The sequence below is a fragment of the Hyperolius riggenbachi genome, chromosome 1 (genome assembly GCF_040937935.1).
Source record: "Hyperolius riggenbachi isolate aHypRig1 chromosome 1, aHypRig1.pri, whole genome shotgun sequence".
NCBI classification, from domain to species: Eukaryota; Metazoa; Chordata; class Amphibia; order Anura; family Hyperoliidae; genus Hyperolius; species Hyperolius riggenbachi.
In genome coordinates, this window is record NC_090646.1 from 253,925,952 (window position 1) to 253,947,499 (window position 21,548).

Here is a 21,548-nt window from a genome sequence, read left to right on the forward strand (position 1 = left end):
GAAGACTATGGGTAGTACGGGCCCGTTTTCTTGGTGGCTGCGACTCGGGTCTTAATGCACGTGCCACCGAACCAGTTTCAACTTCCCTTCTGGTGCTCACCACTTCACCAGGGTCTACGGAAGTACTGGTGCCAGGTCCAGGAGATGCTGCGCTGCTGGTGTATGCCTCACCATGAAACCTCAGACCAGCGCTAGCACCACTCTGCTGCCCTTGAGGCAGATCCTGCGCCACCTGCGGTCCAGTGACATGGGGTGTGGTACGCCTGGCTCTAGCCGGGACCTCAACCTCGTTATCGCTATCGGTCAGCGAGCCACTGCTGTCCACAGGTTCGTACTCTGACCCAGAAGATTCGTCGGATGAGATGTCCCAATCGTCCTCATCCGACTGGGCCATGTACCTGAGAACCTCATCATCGGAATACCCCTTTCTTGCCATGGTGGGCTGCTAAATTTAGGGGGTATTCCTCTGAGACTACCCAGGAAAAAGAGCACCTACCTAGCAAAAGGGAGTACTTGCGGAGCAGAAAGCTGTGGTCACTGAGTTTTGGAAAAAAAAAATCAAAACTGATCTTTACAGTGCCACAGCTATTGTACAGTGTTTTTTGCAGTGATCAGAAAAAAAATTCTGTCACTGCGGTGGGGCAGGCTGAACGCAAGTGCAGGCGAACGATCAGGCCTGATCGGCAAACACTGCGTTTTTAGTGGATCCTAATGACCCCAATATAGATCTGTGTGCGATCAGTAATGATCACTTACAGATACTATATAGTACCAATGCTGATTAGCGACAGTGATGACGCTAATCAGCGACTAATTAGTGACTGTGGTGCGGTGGGCTGAGCGCTAACTGACACTAACACAGGGGCCTAGCTAACTGGCCTAACTGTTAACACTAGTGATACTAAAAACACTATTTTTAGATCACTAGGATAGTGACCGGGGGGGGGGGGGGGAATCAGGGGGCAATCAGACAGCAATGGGGGCAATCAGAAACAATCACAGACAATCAGAGGGCAATCAAGGCAATTACAACACAATTAGAGCCAATAAGAGTGATTAGAGGGCAATCACAGCCAGTCAGCGCAATCAAAGCCAATCGCGGGGCAATCGAAGCCAATCACAATACAATCGAAAACCAATGACGGGACAAACGAAGCCAATCACGGGACAATCGAAGCCAATCACGGGACAATCGAAGCCAATCACGGGACAATCGAAGCCAATCACAGCACAATCGAAGCCAATCACGGGACAATCGAAGCCAATCACGGGACAATCGAAGCCAATCACGGGACAATCGAAGCCAATCACAGCACAATCGAAGCCAATCACAGGACAATCAAAAACCAATCACGGGACAATCTAAGTCAGTCACAGGGCAATTGAGACAATTGGAGCCAATCAAAGCACAATCAAGCGTTACAGACAGGAGATTAGATATACACAATGGCAGGGGGGTGATCTAGGGCAGGGTGGAGTGATCAGAGGGAGATATAAGGGCAGGGGGGAGGGTGATCAGGAGCCTGCAGTGACAGGTGGTGACGGGGTGATTGATAGGTAATTACAGAGGAGAAAATAAGCAAGCAATGCACTGGCGGGGGGTCTGTGGGCGATCTGAGGGTTCGGGTGGGTGATTGGGTGCCCGCAAGGGGCAGATTAGGGTCTAATCTGATGGGTAGCAGTGACAGGGGGTGACGGGGTGATTGATAGGTGATCAGAAGGTAATTACAGGGTAGAATATATGCAAGCAATGCACTGGCAAGTTGATCAGAGGGGGTCTCAGGGCAATCTGAGGGGGTGGGCGGGTGATTGGGTGCCCAAAAGGGGCAGATTAGGGACTGATCTGATGGGTAGCAGTGACAGGTAGTGACAGGGGGGTGATTGATGGGTGATTGATGGGTGATCAGTAGGTGTTTAGAGGAGAGAAAAGATGTAAACAATGCACTTGGTAGGTGTTATGAGGGTGGGCCTGTGGGCGATCTGAGCGTGTGGGTGGGTGATCAGATGCCCGCAAAGGGCAGGTTAGGGTCTAATCTGATGGGTGGCAGTGACAGGTGATGACAGGGGGTGATCGATGGGTGATTGACAGGTGATTGACAGGTGATTACAGAGAATAGCTGTATACAGTACAGGGGGGGGGGGAGGTCTGGGGGGGGGTCTGGGGAGGATCTGAGGGTGTGGGGGGGGTGATCAGGCGCCCCCAGGGGGAAGTTTAGGACCTGATCTAAAAGATAGCGTTGACAGTTAGTGACAGGGGGTGATTGATAGGTGATTAGGGGGGTGATTGGGTGCAAACAGTGCTGTCAGGGGGTGGGCAGGGGGGGGGTCTGATGGGTGCTGTGGGCGATTAGTGTGCAGGGGGGGCAGGATCAGTGTGCTGGCATTTGGACTCACAGTGCTGCCTTCCTCTCTGGTGGTCGATCGAGCGCTGTGACCACCAGGGAGGAGGCAGCGTGTATAATACGCTTTGTTTACCTAACAAAGCGTATTATACACTTTCAATTGGCCATTTCAAAAAGTTGCAACCCGCCGGCGCTGCTGATTGGCCGGCGGGTTGACGTCACATGTGGGCGGAGCCTAATGCCGGCGATGCGCGCGCAATCCGCGCGCGCGATCGCCCGCAATCCCCTCCCCCAGGACCCGACGCCATTCTGCGTTACGTGGTCCTGGGGCTGCCACTTTGCCGCCGCCAATATGAAGTAGGCGGTCGGCAAGTGGTTAAGTGACATAAAGATTACATTTTTTTCTAAGGGCTCTTTTGATCACTGAAATCAATCTCAAACACCTGTGATAATTAATTTCTAAGGTGAGCCCAATTAAAGGATAAGCTACTAAAGAAGGATGTTACACATTATTAAGCAGACCACCATTCTCAAGAAATATGGGGAAGAAAAAAGGAGCTCTGTGCGTGAAAAGCATAAAATAATTGAATGTCTTAGACACTGAAAACCTTAGATATTTCATGAAAAACCTAAGTGTGTTTTCATCAAACTGTTAAAAGATTTGTAGCTGACTCAGAGCACACACTGCAAAAGTAGTACAGAGGCGCCAACAGGGTAAAAACAATATTTCTTTAAAATGGATAAAATGAAGTAGGTAGCGGTGGACTTACCCCTCCAAAACAGACACAAAAATTGCTGTTTTAAGCAAAAATCAGTTTATTTACATACTCCGAACAAGGTGCAACGCGTTTCACGGGTATATCCCACTTCCTCAGGCAATAAATAGGAGTATATCACCAATGCGGTCCGGTACATAGCCTGGCGCCTCACAGAGGCACCTTGTTCGGAGTATGTAAATAAACTGATTTTTGCTTAAAACAGCAATTTTTGTGTCTGTTTTGGAGGGGTAAGTCCACCGCTACCTACTTCATTTTATCCATTTTAAAGAAATATTGTTTTTACCCTGTTGGCGCCTCTGTACTACTTTTGCAGTTGTTTCCACCCCTGGTGGAGGGGAATTCTTCTTTTTTCCCGATCTACAGAGAGCGACTTCTTAATCCTGAGTGGGGACAGGTCTAATCTCCTCACCTGCCTTCATAGTGGTTACCTGGACGGTAACCCTTGTTTGTGAGTATAACCTACCTATACTTACCTTCCATACCCAATTTACAGTACACACTACACTATACTGGGCTCTCGGCGTCTTCCCTTATATTCAGAGCACACACTGGTTTGTGCAAATAAAGGCAAAATAAGGAAGGTTTCTATCAGACAAATTTATTGGATTAAGAGAGCAGCTGCTAAAATGCCATTACAAAGCAGCAAACAGGTATTTGAAGCCGCTGGTGCCTCTGGAGTCCCGCAAACATGGACGTGTAAGATCTTCCAGAGGATTGCAGTTATGCATAAACCTTCTATTTGGCTACCACTAAGTAATATGTACAAGCAGTAATGGCTGCAGTGGGCCCAGAACTACATGAAGACCATGCAACTGGACTACCAGGCACTAAAGGGCACCCACTGGACCACGCCACCAGACCACCACTTAATAAAGTGTACCCCAGGCAAACTATATAAACGCTTTTGTACTTACCTGTGGCTTCTCCAGGCCCATGGGCTCCCTTGCCATCCTGCCAAGATGCTCTGATCCTCTGCTGGCCAGTCCAGTCTCTCTCTCTCTCTCTAGTCTTTCACAGGCATACTGTACTGCGCATGCGTGGCATGGCTTCATGTGCCCCCATTGCGCTCCTGGTGACAGGAGCACAATGGGGGCACGTGGTCGTGCCCTGCATTTGCAGTACAGCACAAATGGGGACAACTAGAGATACCACCGTGGCCAGCGGAGGATCGGAGTGTCCCGGGAGGACGGTGAGGAAGCCCAATGCCTAAAAGGGTCTGGAGGAAGCCCCAGGTAAGTATTAATGCTTTTACATGGTTTGTCTCAGGTACACTAGATCACTAAGGACCCACTGTATCTCCAGGGAATTAAGGAGACCCACTGGACTACCAGGAAAATAAGGGTACACACTATGCCACATGCTATGGCAGGGGACCACTGACTACCAGGGAAGTTAAAGGTGAACCCCTAACCACCAAGGTAGCATATGGGGGGGGGGCACTAGACTTCCATGGATGCATATTGGGGGCCACTAGACCACTAGGGAAACATATGGGGAACCACTAGGGAAACATATGGGGGACCACTAAATTACCAGGGAGATGTATAAAGAAGTGTGTATAAGATGTGTATAAGGAAAGAGGACCACCGGTCAATGGTGTAGCTAGGCACTCAGATGTAGGCAATGCCACCTGCCTCTACCATATGGGTATGTGTTAACTGAGTAACTCTTTAACTCTTACAAAGTCAGAGAGTGGACAAACACAAGAAAGTTATTGGTGAATACATTAAGTGCCACCTGGGCCCCCTATGCTATAGGGCCTCATAGCAGCTGTCACAGGTCAAGTAGGGAAATGTAATGGGGTAAAACATAATAATAAGGATGCAATAAAAGCTATTAAAAAACTGTCCACTTTTAAGTCCATGCCCTCTACATAATAACATTGTTAATTAACCTGCTATGTTTACCCTCTCTCTTATTTCTACTTTTTAGAATACTTTCATTATTTTTTCAGTTCAAGTACACATTTTAGCAAAAACCCACCTTTATTTAAAAAACAAATATCCTCACCAAAAATTGTGACAGGAACATTATTTAAGATGTGTGATAAACAAAAGTAGTAGCCTAATAAAATGTGTGGTTTTTATCTACAGTAACACTTTTTATTTTAAAACTATAATGGGTAAAAACTAAGATATAGGCTATCATTCATAAAGCATTTCCGCATGCGGAAATGCTTAAAACAGCTGACTTTACCGAACACTCGGCAAAGTCAGCATTCATAAAGGCTCTTTCCGCATGAAAAAATGACACTACCGAGCAGAGTGATAAATCACCGCCTTGTGCGGTGATTATCGGAACAAATGTAACAAAATGTTAATTCATAAAGATCACCGCAAGTGGTGTGAGGTCGGGAAGTACCGCTCCCTCTGATGTGGCGATACCAATGTAAGTGAATGGAGACGCACAGGCCTCCCAGGCAGCTGCAGCAGAGCGGAACACGGAGAAATGTATCAACTCGGCAGCTTCCGTGTCTCTGCAAGCCTACCGCCTGCCTACCGCCAGCCTAGTTCGGGGAATCTCCGCACTGCTACCGCACATGGATACTTTTTTATGAATGCCCACCCAGAAGTCTAAAACACCGCCAGCGGTGTTTTCCCGCATAGATTCCCCTTACCGACAGCTCCTTTATGAATGATAGCCATAATGTATTTTTTCAGTTTTCTTCTTTTTTGCTTTAAAAAGCATAAAAAATAAATTCATTCTTCGAAGAAAATACTTCCCAAAGAAAGACTATTTTTTTTCCGAAAAAATATATATACAGTGGCTTGCAAAAGTATTCGGCCCCCTTGAAGTTTTCCACATTTTGTCACTTTACTGCCACAAACATGAATCAATTTTATTGGAATTCCACGTGAAAGACCAATACGAAGTGGTGTACACATGAGAAGTGGAACGAAAATCATACATGATTCCAAACATTTTTTACAAATCAATAACTGCAAAGTGGGGTGTGCGTAATTATTCAGCCCCCTGAGTCAATACTTTGTAGAACCACCTTTTGCTACAATTACAGCTCCCAGTCTTTTAGGGTATGTCTCTACCAGCTTTGCACATCTAGAGACTGAAATCCTTGCCCATTCTTCTTTGTAAAACAACTCCAGCTCAGTCAGATTAGATGGACAGCGTTTGTGAACAGCAGTTTTCAGATCTTGCCACAGATTCTCGATTGGATTTAGATCTGGATTTTGACTGGGCCATTCTAACACATGGATATGTTTTGTTTTAAACCATTCCATTGTTGCCCTGGTTTTATGCTTAGGGTCGTTGTCCTGCTGGAAGGTGAACCTCCGCCCCAGTCTCAAGTCTTTTGCAGACTCTAAGAAGTTTTCTTCCAAGATTGCCCTGTATTTGGCTCCATCCATCTTCCCATCAACTCTGACCAGCTTCCCTGTCCCTGCAGAAGAGAAGCACCCCCAGAGCATGATGCTGCCACCACCATATTTGACAGTGGGGATGGTGTGTTCAGAGTGATGTGCAGTGTTAGTTTTCCGCCACACATAGCGCTTTGCATTTTGGCCAAAAAGTTCCATTTTGGTCTCATCTGACCAGAGCACCTTCTTCCACATGTTTGCTGTGTCCCCCACGTGGCTTGTGGCAAACTGCAAACGGGACTTCTTATGCTTTTCTGTTAACAATGGCTTTCTTCTTGCCACTCTTCCATAAAGGCCAACTTTGTGCAGTGCACGAGTCACGACTAATAGTTGTCCTATCGACAGATTCCCCCACCTGAGCTATAGATCTCTGCAGCTTGTCCAGAGTCACCATGGGCTTCTTGACTGCATTTCTGATCAGCGCTCTCCTTGTTCGGCCTGTGAGTTTAGGTGGACGGCCTTGACATGGTAGGTTTACAGTTGTGCCATACTCCTTCCATTTCTGAATGATCGCTTGAACAGTGCTCCGTGGGATGTTCAAGGCTTTGGAAATCTTTTTGCAGCCTAAGCCTGCTTTAAAATTCTCAATAACTTTATCCCTGACCTGTCTGGTGTGTTCTTTGGACTTCATGGTGTTGTTGCTCCCAATATTCTCTTAGACAACCTCTGAGGCCGTCACAGAGCAGCTGTATTTGTACTGACATTAGATTACACACAGGTGCACTCTATTTAGTCATTAGCACTCATCAGGCAATGTCTATGGGCAACTGACTGCACTCAGACCAAAGGGGGCTGAATAATTACGCACACCCCACTTTGCAGTTATTGATTTGTAAAAAAATGTTTGGAATCATGTATGATTTTCGTTCCACTTCTCAAGTGTACACTACTTTGTATTGCTCTTTCATGTGGAATTCCAATAAAATTGTTTCATGTTTGTGGCAGTAATGTGACAAACTGTGGAAAACTTCAAGGGGGCCGAATACTTTTGCAAGCCACTGTATATATATATATATATATATATATATATATATATATATACAGGATCTTCTCAAAAAATTAGCATATTGTGATAAAGTTAATTATTTTCTGTAATGTACTGATAAACAGTAGGCTTTCATATATTTTGGATTCAAATACACACAACTGAAGTAGTTCAAGCCTTTTATTGTCTTAATATTGATGATTTTGGCATACAGCTCATGAAAACCCAAATTTCCTATCTCAAAAAATTAGCATATTTCATCTGACCAATAAAAGAAAAGTGTTTTTAAAACAAAAAAAGTCAACCTTCAAATAATTATGTTCAGTTATGCACTCAATACTTGGTCGGGAATCCTTTTGCAGAAATGACTGCTTCAATGCGGCGTGGCATGGAGGCAATCAGCCTGTGGCACTGCTCAGGTGTTATGGAGGCCCAGGATGCTTCGATAGCGGCCTTAAGTTCATCCAGAGTGTTGGGTCTTGTGTCTCTCAACCTTCTCTTCACAATATCCCACAGATTCTCTATGAGGTTCAGGTCAGGAGAGTTGGCAGGCCAATTGAGCACAGCAATACCATGGTTAGTAAACCATTTACCAGTGGTTTTGGCACTGTGAGCAGGTGCCAGGTCGTGCTGAAAAATGAAATCTTCATCTCCATAAAGCTTTTCAGCAGATGGAAGCATGAACCCACTTTTGAACCAGAAACAGCGGCAGAAGCGCCTGGCCTGGGCTACAGAGAAGCAACACTGGACTGTTGCTCAGTGGTCCAAAGTACTTTTTTCGGCTGAAAGCAACTTTTACATGTCATTCGGAAATCAAGGTGCCAGAGTCTGGAGGAAGACTGGGGAGAGGGAAATGCCAAAATGCCTGAAGTCCAGTGTCAAGTACCCACAGTCAGTGATGATCTGGGGTGCCATGTCAGCTGCTGGTGTTGGTCCACTGTGTTTTATCAAGGGCAGGGTCAATGCAGCTAGCTATCAGGACATTTTGGAGCACTTCATGCTTCCATCTCCTGAAAAGCTTTATGGAGATGATTTTATTTTTCAGCACGACCAGGCACCTGCTCACAGTGCCAAAACCACTCGTAAATGGTTTACTGACCATGGTATTACTGTGCTCAATTGGCCTGCCAACTCTCCTGACCTGAACCCCATAGAGAATCTGTGGGATATTGTGAAGAGAAAGTTGAGAGACACAAGACCCAACACTCTGTATGAGCTTAAGGCCGCTATCGAAGCATCCTGGGCCTCCATAACACCTGAGCAGTGCCACAGACTGATTGCCTCCATGCCACGCCGCATTGAAGCAGTCATTTCTGCAAAAGGATTCCCGACCAAGTATTGAGTGCATAACTGAACATAATTATTTGAAGGTTGACTTTTTGTTTTAAAAACACTTTTCTTTTATTGGTCAGATGAAATATGCTAATTTTTTGAGATAGGAAATTTGGGTTTTCATGAGCTGTATGCCAAAATCATTAATATTAAAACAATAAAAGGCTTGAACTACTTCAGTTGTGTGTATTTGAATCTAAAATATATGAAAGTCTAATGTTTATCAGTACATTACAGAAAATAATGAACTTTATCACAATATGCTAATTTTTGAGAAGATCCTGTATATATATATATATATATATATATATATATATACATATATATATATATATATATATATATATATATTAACAGTCTTAAAGGAGTCATCAAGCAAGATTAACTACTCCCCGATCTACTTACCTGGGGCTTCCTCCAGCCCCTTGCAGCTAACATGTTCCTTGCCACAGCTCCGCTCTCAGCCGCCGGTCCAGGGTCCCCGCACGGTGTCTCGCCACGTGTACTCCACTGCGCCTGCGCGAGCGTTGCTGTCAATCAAGTCCACGTTGTTCAGACCGTACTGTGCAGGTGGGCCACGGTGCTTAGTGGGCTGGAGGAAGCCCCAGGTAAGTATAACTAAGATCCAACGTACAGTCTCAGGTACACTTTAAATAAAGTTATTGCTGTTTGAATTGGGACATAGCTAAAACTCAAAAATGCTCTGGTCCTTGAGGGGGTTTTATAAGTCGGAACTGAAGAGGTTAAATAATCATCTAGTAGGTACCATGATCTCCTTGAAAAAGCCGCCGGAAATGTGCTCTCACTACAATGTAGTATAGATTTATTACAAGAGCTAACTGAATTTGTTTACCGAGCATTCAATAACCCCCGATATTGATGTAAAGCCACCTGATGACATCACGGAGATGCTGTGTGAATAGTTGGATAGTTTATACTGTACTCGGCATTGGTTGTGTGGCTGTGTGTGTCATCAGTGCGCCGCCCACACATGCCTTTCCTCTGCTGCTGCTTATATAGCGTGCTGAGTGTGCTCCGCTGGAGCTGCTGAATACACACACCCTCCGTGCTGTGACACTGGGGAGAGGAGAACACTCTGCTAACAGCCCAGCACCGTCCAGAACACAGCATGGCATCACATCACAGGGGAACCCAGCACTCTCTCCTATCTTCTCACATGGCAAGGCTTCTGATCTGGGCCACCCTACTTCTCTCAATAGGTAAGCATGTCACTTATGTCGCTGCAGCAAGTCTGTCTGATCATGCATGATGTTGTGTTCTCCTTGCATCTGTTGCTGCGACATCTGAGTTATCACTGCAGTTGAATCGTGACACTAGACACAAAAGCTAAAGGTGGCTATTCAAGTTTTCGATTTTTCCCATAGATTTCTGGACATCTGCTAGAAATAAACATACCCCTACATTAATCGTTAGATCGATTTTCATCTCAAATTGATCTAATTGGACGATTGTCGGCGGTTTGGGAGGAGCCCATAGCGTTGCACTGCATCAAACAGTGCAATGCTGCGGTTCCATAGATTTTTAATAGATTTCAAATGTATGTGCAGTGTGTGGAAGGATTCGATTGGATAGATCCCTCGCTTATCATATTAAGATCTGAGAAGGATCTATTTTTTTGGCCACATTGAGCAGTGTATTGCTAGTGTTACTTTACTGATTGTTGTTTTGGAACAGCTGATCAATAAATGGTCTTAAAGTGGCATAAAATGATTTTGAGAAATAGAAAGCAGAACAAGAGCTATGATTTCAAATTGTTGAAAAGCTCCTAGTGATTGTTTATTCGATTGCCATCCAGTTATATTGATAATATGTTATAGTGTGTGCAGTTGTCAGCAGATTCATTTTTTTACCAGCAAGTTAGCTTTCAGTAATCATTTGACATGTCAGATGGTATTAGAGCTGGTTTTCACAGTTTGTCATTGTAATATGCTATCCATACACAGGTCAATAACTGAGAACATGATCACTCTGGAAAGGAAATTGATTAGGTGCTGTTAATCCATTTTACTACCTTCCCCACGGAACTGCTAGCATTGTACCACTTGATACAGTTAAAATTATGTGGCCATCAATCTTCTGCTCAGTGGGCAAAGATTAATGGGTGGGCTGGGGACAATAGATGCCCAACATCTTCAATCAATCAGATTGGCTGAAAAAATCAATATGCCAACTTCTGCTCAATGCTTTGAAAATACTTTGGTGTAAGCACTGCTCCTCTAGAAGTGCTGCTGATCCATGATGTGTAATTTCCTTGTAATAGTCGGAAGACTTGAGGAGAAGCTGGAAGCATGTCAGTGCATGTCTGGAATAGAAATATGATAGGACGGGGACGTCATTGCCAGGTTTATCAATGAACTGGGCCCTCTAGCAGTGAGTCAGTGAGTAATGTTTGTCCAGATCTGTGAATGACCCATGAAAGCAGCCTTTAACTCACTTGGTGCCTGTTCAGGTTTACCAGTAACAGGATCACATATCTTAGGTAGGGCGTTGCAAAGAACAACGAGGACTTGCACACTGCAGTAAACCATTGTAAGCGGTAAGATTTCAAAAAGGTAATTTCATTTCAGTTTAGAAATGCTTGCTGACTGGTTCCCCTGGATTATTATAACCGCTTGCAAATTGCAAGGTGCTGTGCACTTTTTTTTGTTTAGTAAGCCGATCCAGAGATACTAAATAAGACAAAAGTACAGAGCGCAGCAAGCTAGAATAACAATCAGAAATTAGTGCTGCCATCGTCTGACTTCAGTAGGTGGAAATGATACTGGTTGCTATTGGTTACTGCACTTTGCACTTATTGGATTGAGTAAATCTGATGTACAGTGGCAATGCCTGTGTATACTCACTAATGTCATGCATATTTAATAATACAGATACAGGGATAGTCAATTTAAAATGTATCTTAAGTTATCTGAAGTTTTTCTGGAGGTATAGGTGGTGGTGAACTGCATTTCTACTTAGAATTTGCATTTTACACAATTCAAGTAGAATTCAATGTAAAAATCAATAAGGACTGCAACTAGAGATGTTAAAAAGTGTTGGCTATGGGGCAAATAGTTAAAATGTGGATTTTTAATAACCAAGCAGTGCAGTACCAAGCTAAGTAGTAGGCTGGCACAGATCTGCGGTGTGGTGCATTGATCGCTCCCCCCAATATGTATTTCAATAGGGGGATGTTCCCAGGTCTAGTTATCCACCATTCCAGTACAAAGGGGTTTCATTCTCTTGTATGTATGCAACATTAGGGAAAAATTAACAAGAATATTGATACTTCTGCTGCAGCTGTAGAAGTGAGACTAAATTGTTAAGTCAGAAGGATCTGGCTCTATCACAGCTATAAAGTTTGGTATATCCACTGGTAAAATATTATGGCTAATGGAGCAATGTTAGGTTTCCTTGAAGCTTAATGTTTGCTATTTCTCTGCCTTTACTTTTCATTCTGTTGCACGTGAATGCATGAAAGATTCCAGGTAAATTAATAGTGATGCTCTTCTTCCTCTACAGTGTGCAGGTGCGGAGTCCATTGTGCTGTTTTAACAACCCCAGTACCTGAAGTTAATGTGACAGCCTTGGGGGAAGGAGGTGGCATCTTGGATGATGCGACAGACATTACGGAAGTGAGTCACGACGAAGAAGAAGAAGAAGACTATAGTGAAGATGAAGAATATGAAGACCACATCCCAATGAAAAGCTTCATCATAGATGATGATTCAATACTTGGTAAGCGTGCCAATCGCCTGGATGCAGTTTTATGAAACCTACTGTACCTTGTACCCTACTGTTCTGCTGATGCAGTTTGGCTGAGAGTTTAAAGTGCTTCCCATTATTGCTTTCACCCCTCCTCAGCAGTAAAAGCGTGCTAGATAAATCTCTCACATGACGTACTTACTACCTGTCCCTACATGTTAGAAGCATGGAGATATTTGCAATAAACTAAGGAATGCTATGTGCTGACCTACGTCACTCCTGACTTGCTGCTTCCTAGATACCGAATTGTTATCAGACAAGGAGATAAAATAATTGTAAAAATACACGATGCTGATAATGGCTTGCCCACATGTGCTGTGAACAGTTCAGAAGGAGTGCATTGCCACCTGCTATTCCAGGATAAAGATCAGAGCTGACTCATAAACGCCAGGTGTCGGAGAAGTGTTTGCGTTGCCCATAGCAGCCAATTTACAGCGCACCTGAATTTAGAACTTCCTCTCTGCCCTAAAAGAGAAGCAACAGCATAATAACCTTTAAAGAAAAAAACATTTATTTGTAATGGCTGCTACAAATTCTGCAATAAATCTGCAGTGTGTTTACTTCCTGCTTTAACAGAAGCAAACTGTCTACAAATTAGCTGCTCTGCAGAGGCAGCCAGCTGACACAGCTGAGAGATCAAATTGCATTTGTAATTAGTCACAGATAAGGGGGAATTACATAGGCTAAACTCTCCGAATACATACCGGGTGAATTCTCTCTGTTTTCTTTCTGTCCTGTGAAAGAGTTAAGGTCCACTTCTGCTGGACTGTGTCACATGACAGATAGCTATCCACCTTGTTTTTCTGTCTGTTGCTACAATTTGTCACTGTAAAATATTTTCATAAAACCAGCATACTCGCATTTACTTGTTATTCTAGTCAGAAGCCGTTTAATCCAGTACAAAAAAAGAGTTGAAAACATTGTTTTTGTGTTGTCATATTCGCAAATTTAGCAAATCAGAAAAACTTTGCTATTAGACTTAAAAATAGTTTTATTGCTAAAACGTTTGCCATATTTAGACAAGAGCAAATGATGAGAAGCAGGAGTAATTCAGTAACTTTGAAAAAAGTATATGACACTTGCATCTGCCTACGCAAAATATGTCTACAAGCCAAGAACTCTGCAGCAGCAATATTTAGAAGCTGTAGTTTTTTGTGATGCTATTGCACTTCTTCACAAAGTCTGCCATCAGTCATTTAATTATCTGGCGCTGTGTGGGCCTAGAACACATTGCAGAGGTTTGTGGCACTGCCAGGAGTGAATCATGCCGTGGAAGACTGAGTTGGTACCTTCTCATCAGCATCTGGGATGCCATGTGTCAAATATTTGTGTTTTTCAACGGTTTTATATTTCTGTAGCTGAAGTCACCCCTGCAGTATTTTCTTTTTTTTTCTTCTTATATGAAAGCTTCACTAATGATGTATTATACCTGGTCATTGTGTTGGCATATCAAGTTACTGGGAGCAAAAACTGATATGTTAACCAATATATGGGAAAATCAAGTGAGGGGAGGAAAAAAAGGGGGCGCTGTGAAGCCGAAACACATTCGGCTTCATTAGCTATATTTAACCCTTTTCTCACACTGAATCCTCCCTGTAACGATGCCTAACCTTATCCACCTACCCCCACGGCTAACTTTAACCACCCCCCACTCCCTCGGCTAAACTTAACCACTGTCCCCCATGGCAATCAGCCGAACAATCGTAAAAAACTTAAATTTTCTGGCGTTGCAGGCGCCTTAAACCCGATATTTGAATGGGCACCTATAGCAGAGTCTAAACTTCTGCCAATACGGGGCGCCCAAATTTTAAAGCAAGGTGTGCAAAGAGCCATAAATAGGTGTGGGAGTTATTCTTTTGGCCTAGACAGATAATGATCTCCCTGTCTGATGTATAACAAGTAGTGAAGGCTCAGTTACCATCTAATCTGCACATCTGGAAGCTGGTAAAGTTACTGACTTACTGTCCATTTGCTGTACACCTCTCTAAAACAGCAAGAAGATTTTCCTTGGCTGAGGCGAATGTACATGATCATCTCAGGTTAAGGTACAGGACGCCCCATCGTTATTGAGGAGGTCGTTAGTGATCCATTGTGCTGTTGTTCCAGCTGGAACTTTTGTTGAAGTTCTTGCAGTGGAGTGCTTTCTCCCCCCAACCCCTGTCTCCACAGACCAGCTGAGCAGCATATCTGTACAGCTATCTTTCCAAAACTGACTTGAAACAATCAAAAATAATTGCTCCAGGCAGCCGAAATTGAAAGGGTCTAGATAGCTAGGTAAGATGCTTACAATCTTAGTATGTATCGTGGCAGCTCTGCTTGTGTTGAGCGCCGGGTGTGTCGCTAGTAGTAAAATATTGGTAATTTACTTTAGTTGGGAAGTTTTAATAAAACTTCTCACCTAAAGCCTAAACCAAATTCCACCCCCTTTATAAAATGAACCCCCCAAGTGCCTGAAACGAAACTCTACCCCCGCCTAAGTGTCTAAAATAACCCCCCCCCCCTCCCACCCAAAGCCTAAACCTAATCCCCCCTCTCAGTGCCTAAAATGATTCCCCACCACCACATTTCTAACAGGAGTCTATTAGATCCTAGATCTAGCCGATCCTCACACCAAAACGACCTGGTCCATACTATCTTTTACCTGGATTTAGATATCTAACTAGAGTTCCTATCTGTGCTTACTTCAAGCTAGAAACATCTGGTGATGTAAGCCCTCATCTATGCGTGTCCATTAAGTTTCCTGCTGAAACTTAGTCTGCTGGGGAGAATAGATCTTTAACCTGATTGAACACGCTAGATTACTGTGTTTGAATGTGGATGAAGGGAGACAGCTGAGTGTTTGAAAGCCTCACCTCCCTGACTCACCGCTTGTTAATGAAGCACACAATCTCCCGCTGACATGACCTGCTCCCAGCCCTACCCCTGAGGCTTTTATGTACAGAAATTTTACTCATTCTTGCAAAAGTGACACTTCCGACTGTGAAAGAATACTAGCAGTTCAGTGACGGGTGTGCAGAGAGTCCCGTTTCCTCAGTGCGTTGCCAGCCCAAGGTATGCATGCGGGCTGTTAGGTTATCTCGCATTAATCATTATCTTGAGCGGTATGTAGAATGAAAAGTATGTGGATACAGTTTCGGCAACTCATTTTCTTGCAGGTGACTAATTATCGGTGTTGCAGAATTCCTGTTTACATTTTCTGGCTGCTTTAACCATGAAGTTTGTTAAATTGCTTTCTCGGGAAGAGAAGTCATTTATCAAGCTAAACATTCATATTAACCATTAATATTGAGACGTTAACAAAGACAGGGCATACATATCAAGTTAGATTAGAGGTTAGGAAACCAGATGGACTAAAAACAAGTGGTCACCTCCTTTCTATGGATAAGTACTAGGCTTTGGCTAATTAGTTGGCTAAACGGGCAGCCTGTCTTGTCAGGAAATCAAACCAAATGGTGGAAATGACTTCTATAACAGACTACACGTGCAGCATGGGATAACTAGTCAGCGATAACATCTGACCCTGTGACTGCATATGTATTCCCCACACATTATTAAAACACACCTGAAGTGAGAGAAATATGCAGGCTGACATTATTATTTCCAGTGCAAATTGCCTGGCTGTCCTGCTGGTCTTCTTCCTATATTAAGCAGCTCTAATAGACATTAGTTGTTTGTACATACCGTAGCTAGACTGATCAACACTCTCATATGTATGGGTTACTTGGATACCTTCTGCAGGTTGGACTCACGAGAGAAGTAGCTGCACAGGTTGGTAAACTTGGTTGGTAAACCACTAGAATTTCCTCCACTGATTGGTGATGCGGTGAGAAGCAGCTTGATGCCTACTGCTCTTCATAGCACAATCAGGAGGTGTTCTGTAGACATGTTAGAAGTTTTGCACCAGCCTGATCTTCTTAAGGTTTGTTGACTTCATGTAGTCAGGACTGAATATGCATTCTTGAGTATTCCATGTTTCCAGAAAGATCTTTAGGAAGAAAGATGCTTCAGTAACCGGATCATGTCACTTCGTACAACCATCCTCTTATGCTTAATGTTGACGTCATACTTTACTATGAACGTGCAGTATACAGGCTGATGTATTGATTTTGTTTGTTTTTTCTTTTATTAGTACAACCAGTCATCAAGCCTGAAAACACAGGGGCGTCAACGGGGACATCGACAGGGACAGCCGGCAAGAAAGGGGAAAAGAAAAACGGAGAAAAGAAGAAGAAAAAAGGACAGAATAATAAGAATAAGAACAATAAGAAGAATAAAAAGAAAAATCCCTGCCAAACGACACATACAGACTATTGCATACACGGTGAATGCCGATACATGGCAGCGCTTCAGGAAGTTTCATGCAAGTGAGTTTACAAGCCCAGGAATATTTAAAAAATGTTTATATTCATCCTCGAAAAGAATCTTCCAGCTTGAAGGGTCAAATCACCCACCACCATTGATGTGGCTCTGATCCTGACCGTCTCCTACAACCTGGGTGTTTCCTGTGTCCTCCTGTTGCTTCTGCTGCAGAGTGTCTAGCTGTAGCATAACATGGATTAAATTATAATGCTAGGATTGAAAATGTGTATCAGGGGCCGTGCAGCCAGTCGCTCATGCAACAAGATGGGAATGCAGCAGATGGGAATATCTGTTCAGTCGGTTTTCCAAGAGAGAGTACAGATTCCATACTTGCAAAGAAGTGCAACTTAAACTTACAGTCAATTTTTAATATCTGGTTGTAGATTGAAATGGAAGCACACATATGAATACCATGCTGATATTTTACAAATATGGGGATCATCACTTAGGGGCAATACTTATTATTAAATGCCATCGCAGGAAATAGGTAACCCTTATAAAAAGCAGTAATTGTTGAAGCAAAACAGCACTTCTATCCCGTCAGCTGATCTCCAGAAAAGTGCCATTATTTCTGTAAAAATAACTGTACTAGGGTCATCAGCTCATCCTTACCACTAGAAATAGAGCTTTAAGTGTCTCTGTAATGTAAGTGCATCCTCCATAACAGCTATGTGGACTTATTGGGACGTAACTACAAATCATGCCCCCCCCCCCCCCCAGCAAAACTTTAATGGGGCACCCTTAATGTTTACAACCCTTACCTTGCCTCCCCTTGGTGTCCCTCACAGCCTGGGGGCCCATCTCATAAAGGTTAAAAAACAAGTGTGGCCATCCAGATCTTCACACATATAACAAGTGTTGCCACAAAACACCTGATCTGTAGTATCATAGTAAGGGAAGGTTAGTAGTTAGAGCCCCCCACATCTCTGTGACCCATACAGTTGCAGGGGATACCCCCTACCCTTCCCAATTACACCCCTGATTAAAGCAGTGCAATCAGATTTGGGGTACAACAGTTGGCTATCATCACTCTTCCACTGTCTTGTAGAATGGTTTGGCCTATGTTCAATAAACTAGTGAGAGGCATAGAGAAAAGGCTATCACTGCGTGTGTTGTAATTCCATTCTCTTTAACGCAGAATATACAAACCAAATGTAGCATGCATGGCTTACATTGCTTAAATGATAGTGTGTTCTGTGCATAAAGCATATCTATGTAAGGATCAGACTTTTATTAATGTATGCATATGAATAGTTACTAGCAAAGGAATGGGAAAGCAATGAGTACATAAGTCAGCTGGTTCTCTCCCTAGAATGTGATGCCGAGTGAGATCACGCTGCATTCCATGGATGACAAGTCTTTAGCTGCCTCTGTGCTCTGTCTTTGTGAAATGCTATTTTAGGTAGTATCTTGGTAGAGTCTTCACATGTCCATAATAATGCGTAACCTTTACCTGTGTGTGTACAGAGTGTTGAGTTCTGCCTTTCTTTATTTCAGGTGTCAGCCAGACTATTTTGGTGAGCGCTGCAGTGACAGGTCTATGAAGTCTGGGACAGAAAAGCTTAGTGACCTAACCACAACAACAGTATTAGCGGTTGTAGCTGTCCTGCTGTCAACTATTAGCATTGCTGCCATCATCATCATCATTGTAGTACAGTAAGTATGCCACACTCAATTTCTTTCTTGGCTTATTATATGGAATTTATGTGTGAGAAAATAATTATACTTTCCAATATCTGACAATAAAAAAGACCTTTAAACCCTTCCCCTAGTCAATAACAGTTTTATAAGTAATTATTATGCCAAGCTAAATAAACGTATTGTTTTGCATGTACAGCATGTTCATACTGAAAAACGCCATGCAGTCAGATAAAGACAAAGCTGAAATACAGTATATGACTCCCCTGCCAAAATATTTGAGACTTTGTCCTGACAGCCCTACAATTTGGAGAACTTTACTATAGAGGGCAGCCAGTATAATCAACTCTGTGCCCTCACCGCTATCCCCTCTGTGATTCAGCAACACTGCATGGTCAAGCCACTCCCTTGCTTGCTGATTGGACAATGTAGGTCAGCAGCTAACTGATGAGCTCAAGTATTGTGTATTGTATTTGTCTGGAATATATATATATGTATATATTCATGTTTACCTGCGTTTGTTTGCAGCACGAGAAGGAAATATGCCAGCTATCACTGTGAAGCAGAGGAAAAAAAGAAATTAGAACAAGAAAATGGGAGTGATGAAGTTGATGTTTGAAGGAAATGGTAAGTGTCTGAATATGGATCTCCGCACATTCTCTGTCAGTTTATTTTGTTGTGGCTTACATGATCCCTCACTATAATGTGTAGGATAATTTTATGTATGCTCTTTTCCTGTCAGCCTGTGGTTTGTTCACACTGCTTTGTGACGTAGGCTGTCCATGAGCCTAAAATGTTCATGTAAACAGTGGTATACTCAGGACTGACAGCCGTTCTCTATCTAAAGACAACGGGTGGGGGTGTATGGTGGATAGGATGGGTGGCAGTCTGCTGTATGAAATCAGGAATGAAAATGGCATCTATATTGCCAGTGAGAGAGGGAGAGCCTGTTAACAGACAAGAGAACAGTAACCTACGTATTACAAAATCAGAGCCCTTTACAGACAAGAAGAGGACAAGAGAACAGTAACCTACGTATTACAAAATCAGAGCCCTGACAGAGTTTCCTGATTACTCTTGTTTATTGGTGAGGATTCTTTGTCCACTTAACTTTAAGAGGAACTACAGCTCACACTTTTCAATTTTGGATAGAGTTGGCATGGTGTGTATTCTTCATACACTCTTCCACCTTATAACTGTCTTTGGTTATGTAGTGTACTTTGTTCAGGGCTATAAAGAGGAAGCCCCATACAGAAGTAATAAAGTCCTACTGTCACCAGAACAGGAAATGCATGGATATTTGAAACATGATGGCACAGACAGCAATAAAACCTGAATGACTCTGACTCTTCATGGCATTTTCCAAAACTAGGAAAAAGTTTGCCCAGAGTGTTACTTCAAGTGAGCAGAAAGGGGGCCTGCTTCATGCACTGACATAAAAACATCCGATATTATTCTATAGGCAGGGACGGTTTTAGGCAAGCTGAGGCCCAGGGAAAAATGAACATGGAGCTCCTTACACTTCAGCACTGTGCTGACAGTGGAGTTGTTGACCTGCAATATCTGATATGGGGACCCCTAAGTTTCTCCGGGCCAGGGCAATTGCCCACTTAACCAGTGTGGAAGCACTGGGCCTGTTTATATTCCTTCATAGCCTTTCACTAAGCGTTTGGGAGAAATGATCCATTTATGTGTCAGATAGGAGATCCAAAGCACCCAATCAAGACAAGACCCATAACATTTATAATGCACTTTTCTCCTGGTGGACTCAAAGAGCTTTACGGCTGTAGCCACTTAGGGCACGCTCCACGTGCAACCAGGATCATTAGGGAGTCTTGCCCAAAGACTCCTTACTGTTTTACATACTGGCTTGAGTTGGGATTTAAACCCTGGTCAAATGCTCAAATCTCACATCAAAGGCAACAGCCTTAACCAGTATGTTATCCAGACAGCCCCTTCTATGTAGTTATTTCAAGGCAGAATATAAGAGGTGGAATTTACATTTGGCAATCTAGTCTTCTGAAATCTTTTATATGAAATATTGCATTTCTTATTGCTGTGAAATAAATGTGCCAGTAATCTGAATTCATGTGTGCTTTTCTTTCTTCTTTTTAGATCTCTCTTGGAGAATAAAAGCACTGCCACTAAATATGAGGAAGAAAGAAACTATATTTTTGTACAATAACTATTTATATTTATTTAATATGTTTAATGTATTATTTTCAGTGTATAACTGTGACTTATTTGGCTGGATTTGCAAAGATTGTCCCAGGCTAGAGATCATTGAAGAACATAAGTGATCCTGAAAATCTGCTCTAGATTTATTACAAATTGTCTCTTGCTTAGATGTAAGAATGTGCAGCCTTTGCCTGGGTCATATTGGGATATAGTGAGGAACAATGAAGGTTAGCGGATTAGCGATTTATGTAAATGATTGCAAGCGCACAAATGCTGATTCAGCAGTCCACTGGCAGTACTTGCTATAGTCCTGTATGACCCACTCCGGGGTTAGAGACAATCTGTTATAAATCCATGCCAGGTTTTGAGGCTTACTTATGTTTTCCGATGATCTCTAGCCTGGGAGAACCTCAGTAACTCAGGCTAATTGTTATAATAAAGTTTGTATTTATATGACTTTGTTTATGAGTCGTGAGTTATTCATGAATGTGACTCGAACTGACATCAAGTCTCCTCACATACTGTCAGTTTTTGAAATGTTGTAAAGTGTTTAAAGGACACCTGAACTGAGAGGGATATGGAGGCAGCCATATTTATTTCCTTTTAAACAATATCGGTTGCCTAGCATTCTGCTGATCTCTTTGGCTGCAGGAATAGCTGGATTACACACCTGAAACAAGCATGCGACTAATCTAGTCAGACTTCAGTCAGAAACATCAGATCTGCATGTTTGTCCATGGTCTATGGCTAAAAATATTAGAGTTAGGGGATGCCGGGCAACTGGTATAGTTTAAAA

At 43.0% G+C, this 21,548-nt stretch overlaps 1 protein-coding gene across 1 annotated transcript; it reads left to right on the top strand.

Annotated features, from left to right (window-relative positions):
• Positions 1-9,835: 9,835 nt before the first annotated feature.
• On the top strand, positions 9,836-21,208 carry AREG (amphiregulin). Its single transcript, XM_068271098.1, has 6 exons — positions 9,836-10,032; positions 12,335-12,550; positions 16,707-16,941; positions 18,434-18,592; positions 19,103-19,201; positions 20,690-21,208. The coding sequence occupies exons 1-5, from the start codon at positions 9,942-9,944 to the stop codon at positions 19,191-19,193; spliced, it is 792 nt and encodes a 263-aa protein (XP_068127199.1). The 5' UTR covers positions 9,836-9,941; the 3' UTR covers positions 19,194-19,201; positions 20,690-21,208.
• The last annotated feature ends 340 nt before the right edge of the window (positions 21,209-21,548 follow it).

Excerpts from the sequence above, each read along its gene's own strand:
- AREG (XM_068271098.1), top strand. The coding sequence starts at position 9,942 with ATGGCATCACATCACAGGGGAACCCAGCACTCTCTCCTATCTTCTCAC. Across the intron at positions 10,033-12,334 it reads CACCCTACTTCTCTCAATAG|TGTGCAGGTGCGGAGTCCAT; the intron begins GTAAGCATGTCA and ends CTTCCTCTACAG. Across the intron at positions 18,593-19,102 it reads ATCATCATCATTGTAGTACA|CACGAGAAGGAAATATGCCA; the intron begins GTAAGTATGCCA and ends GTTTGTTTGCAG.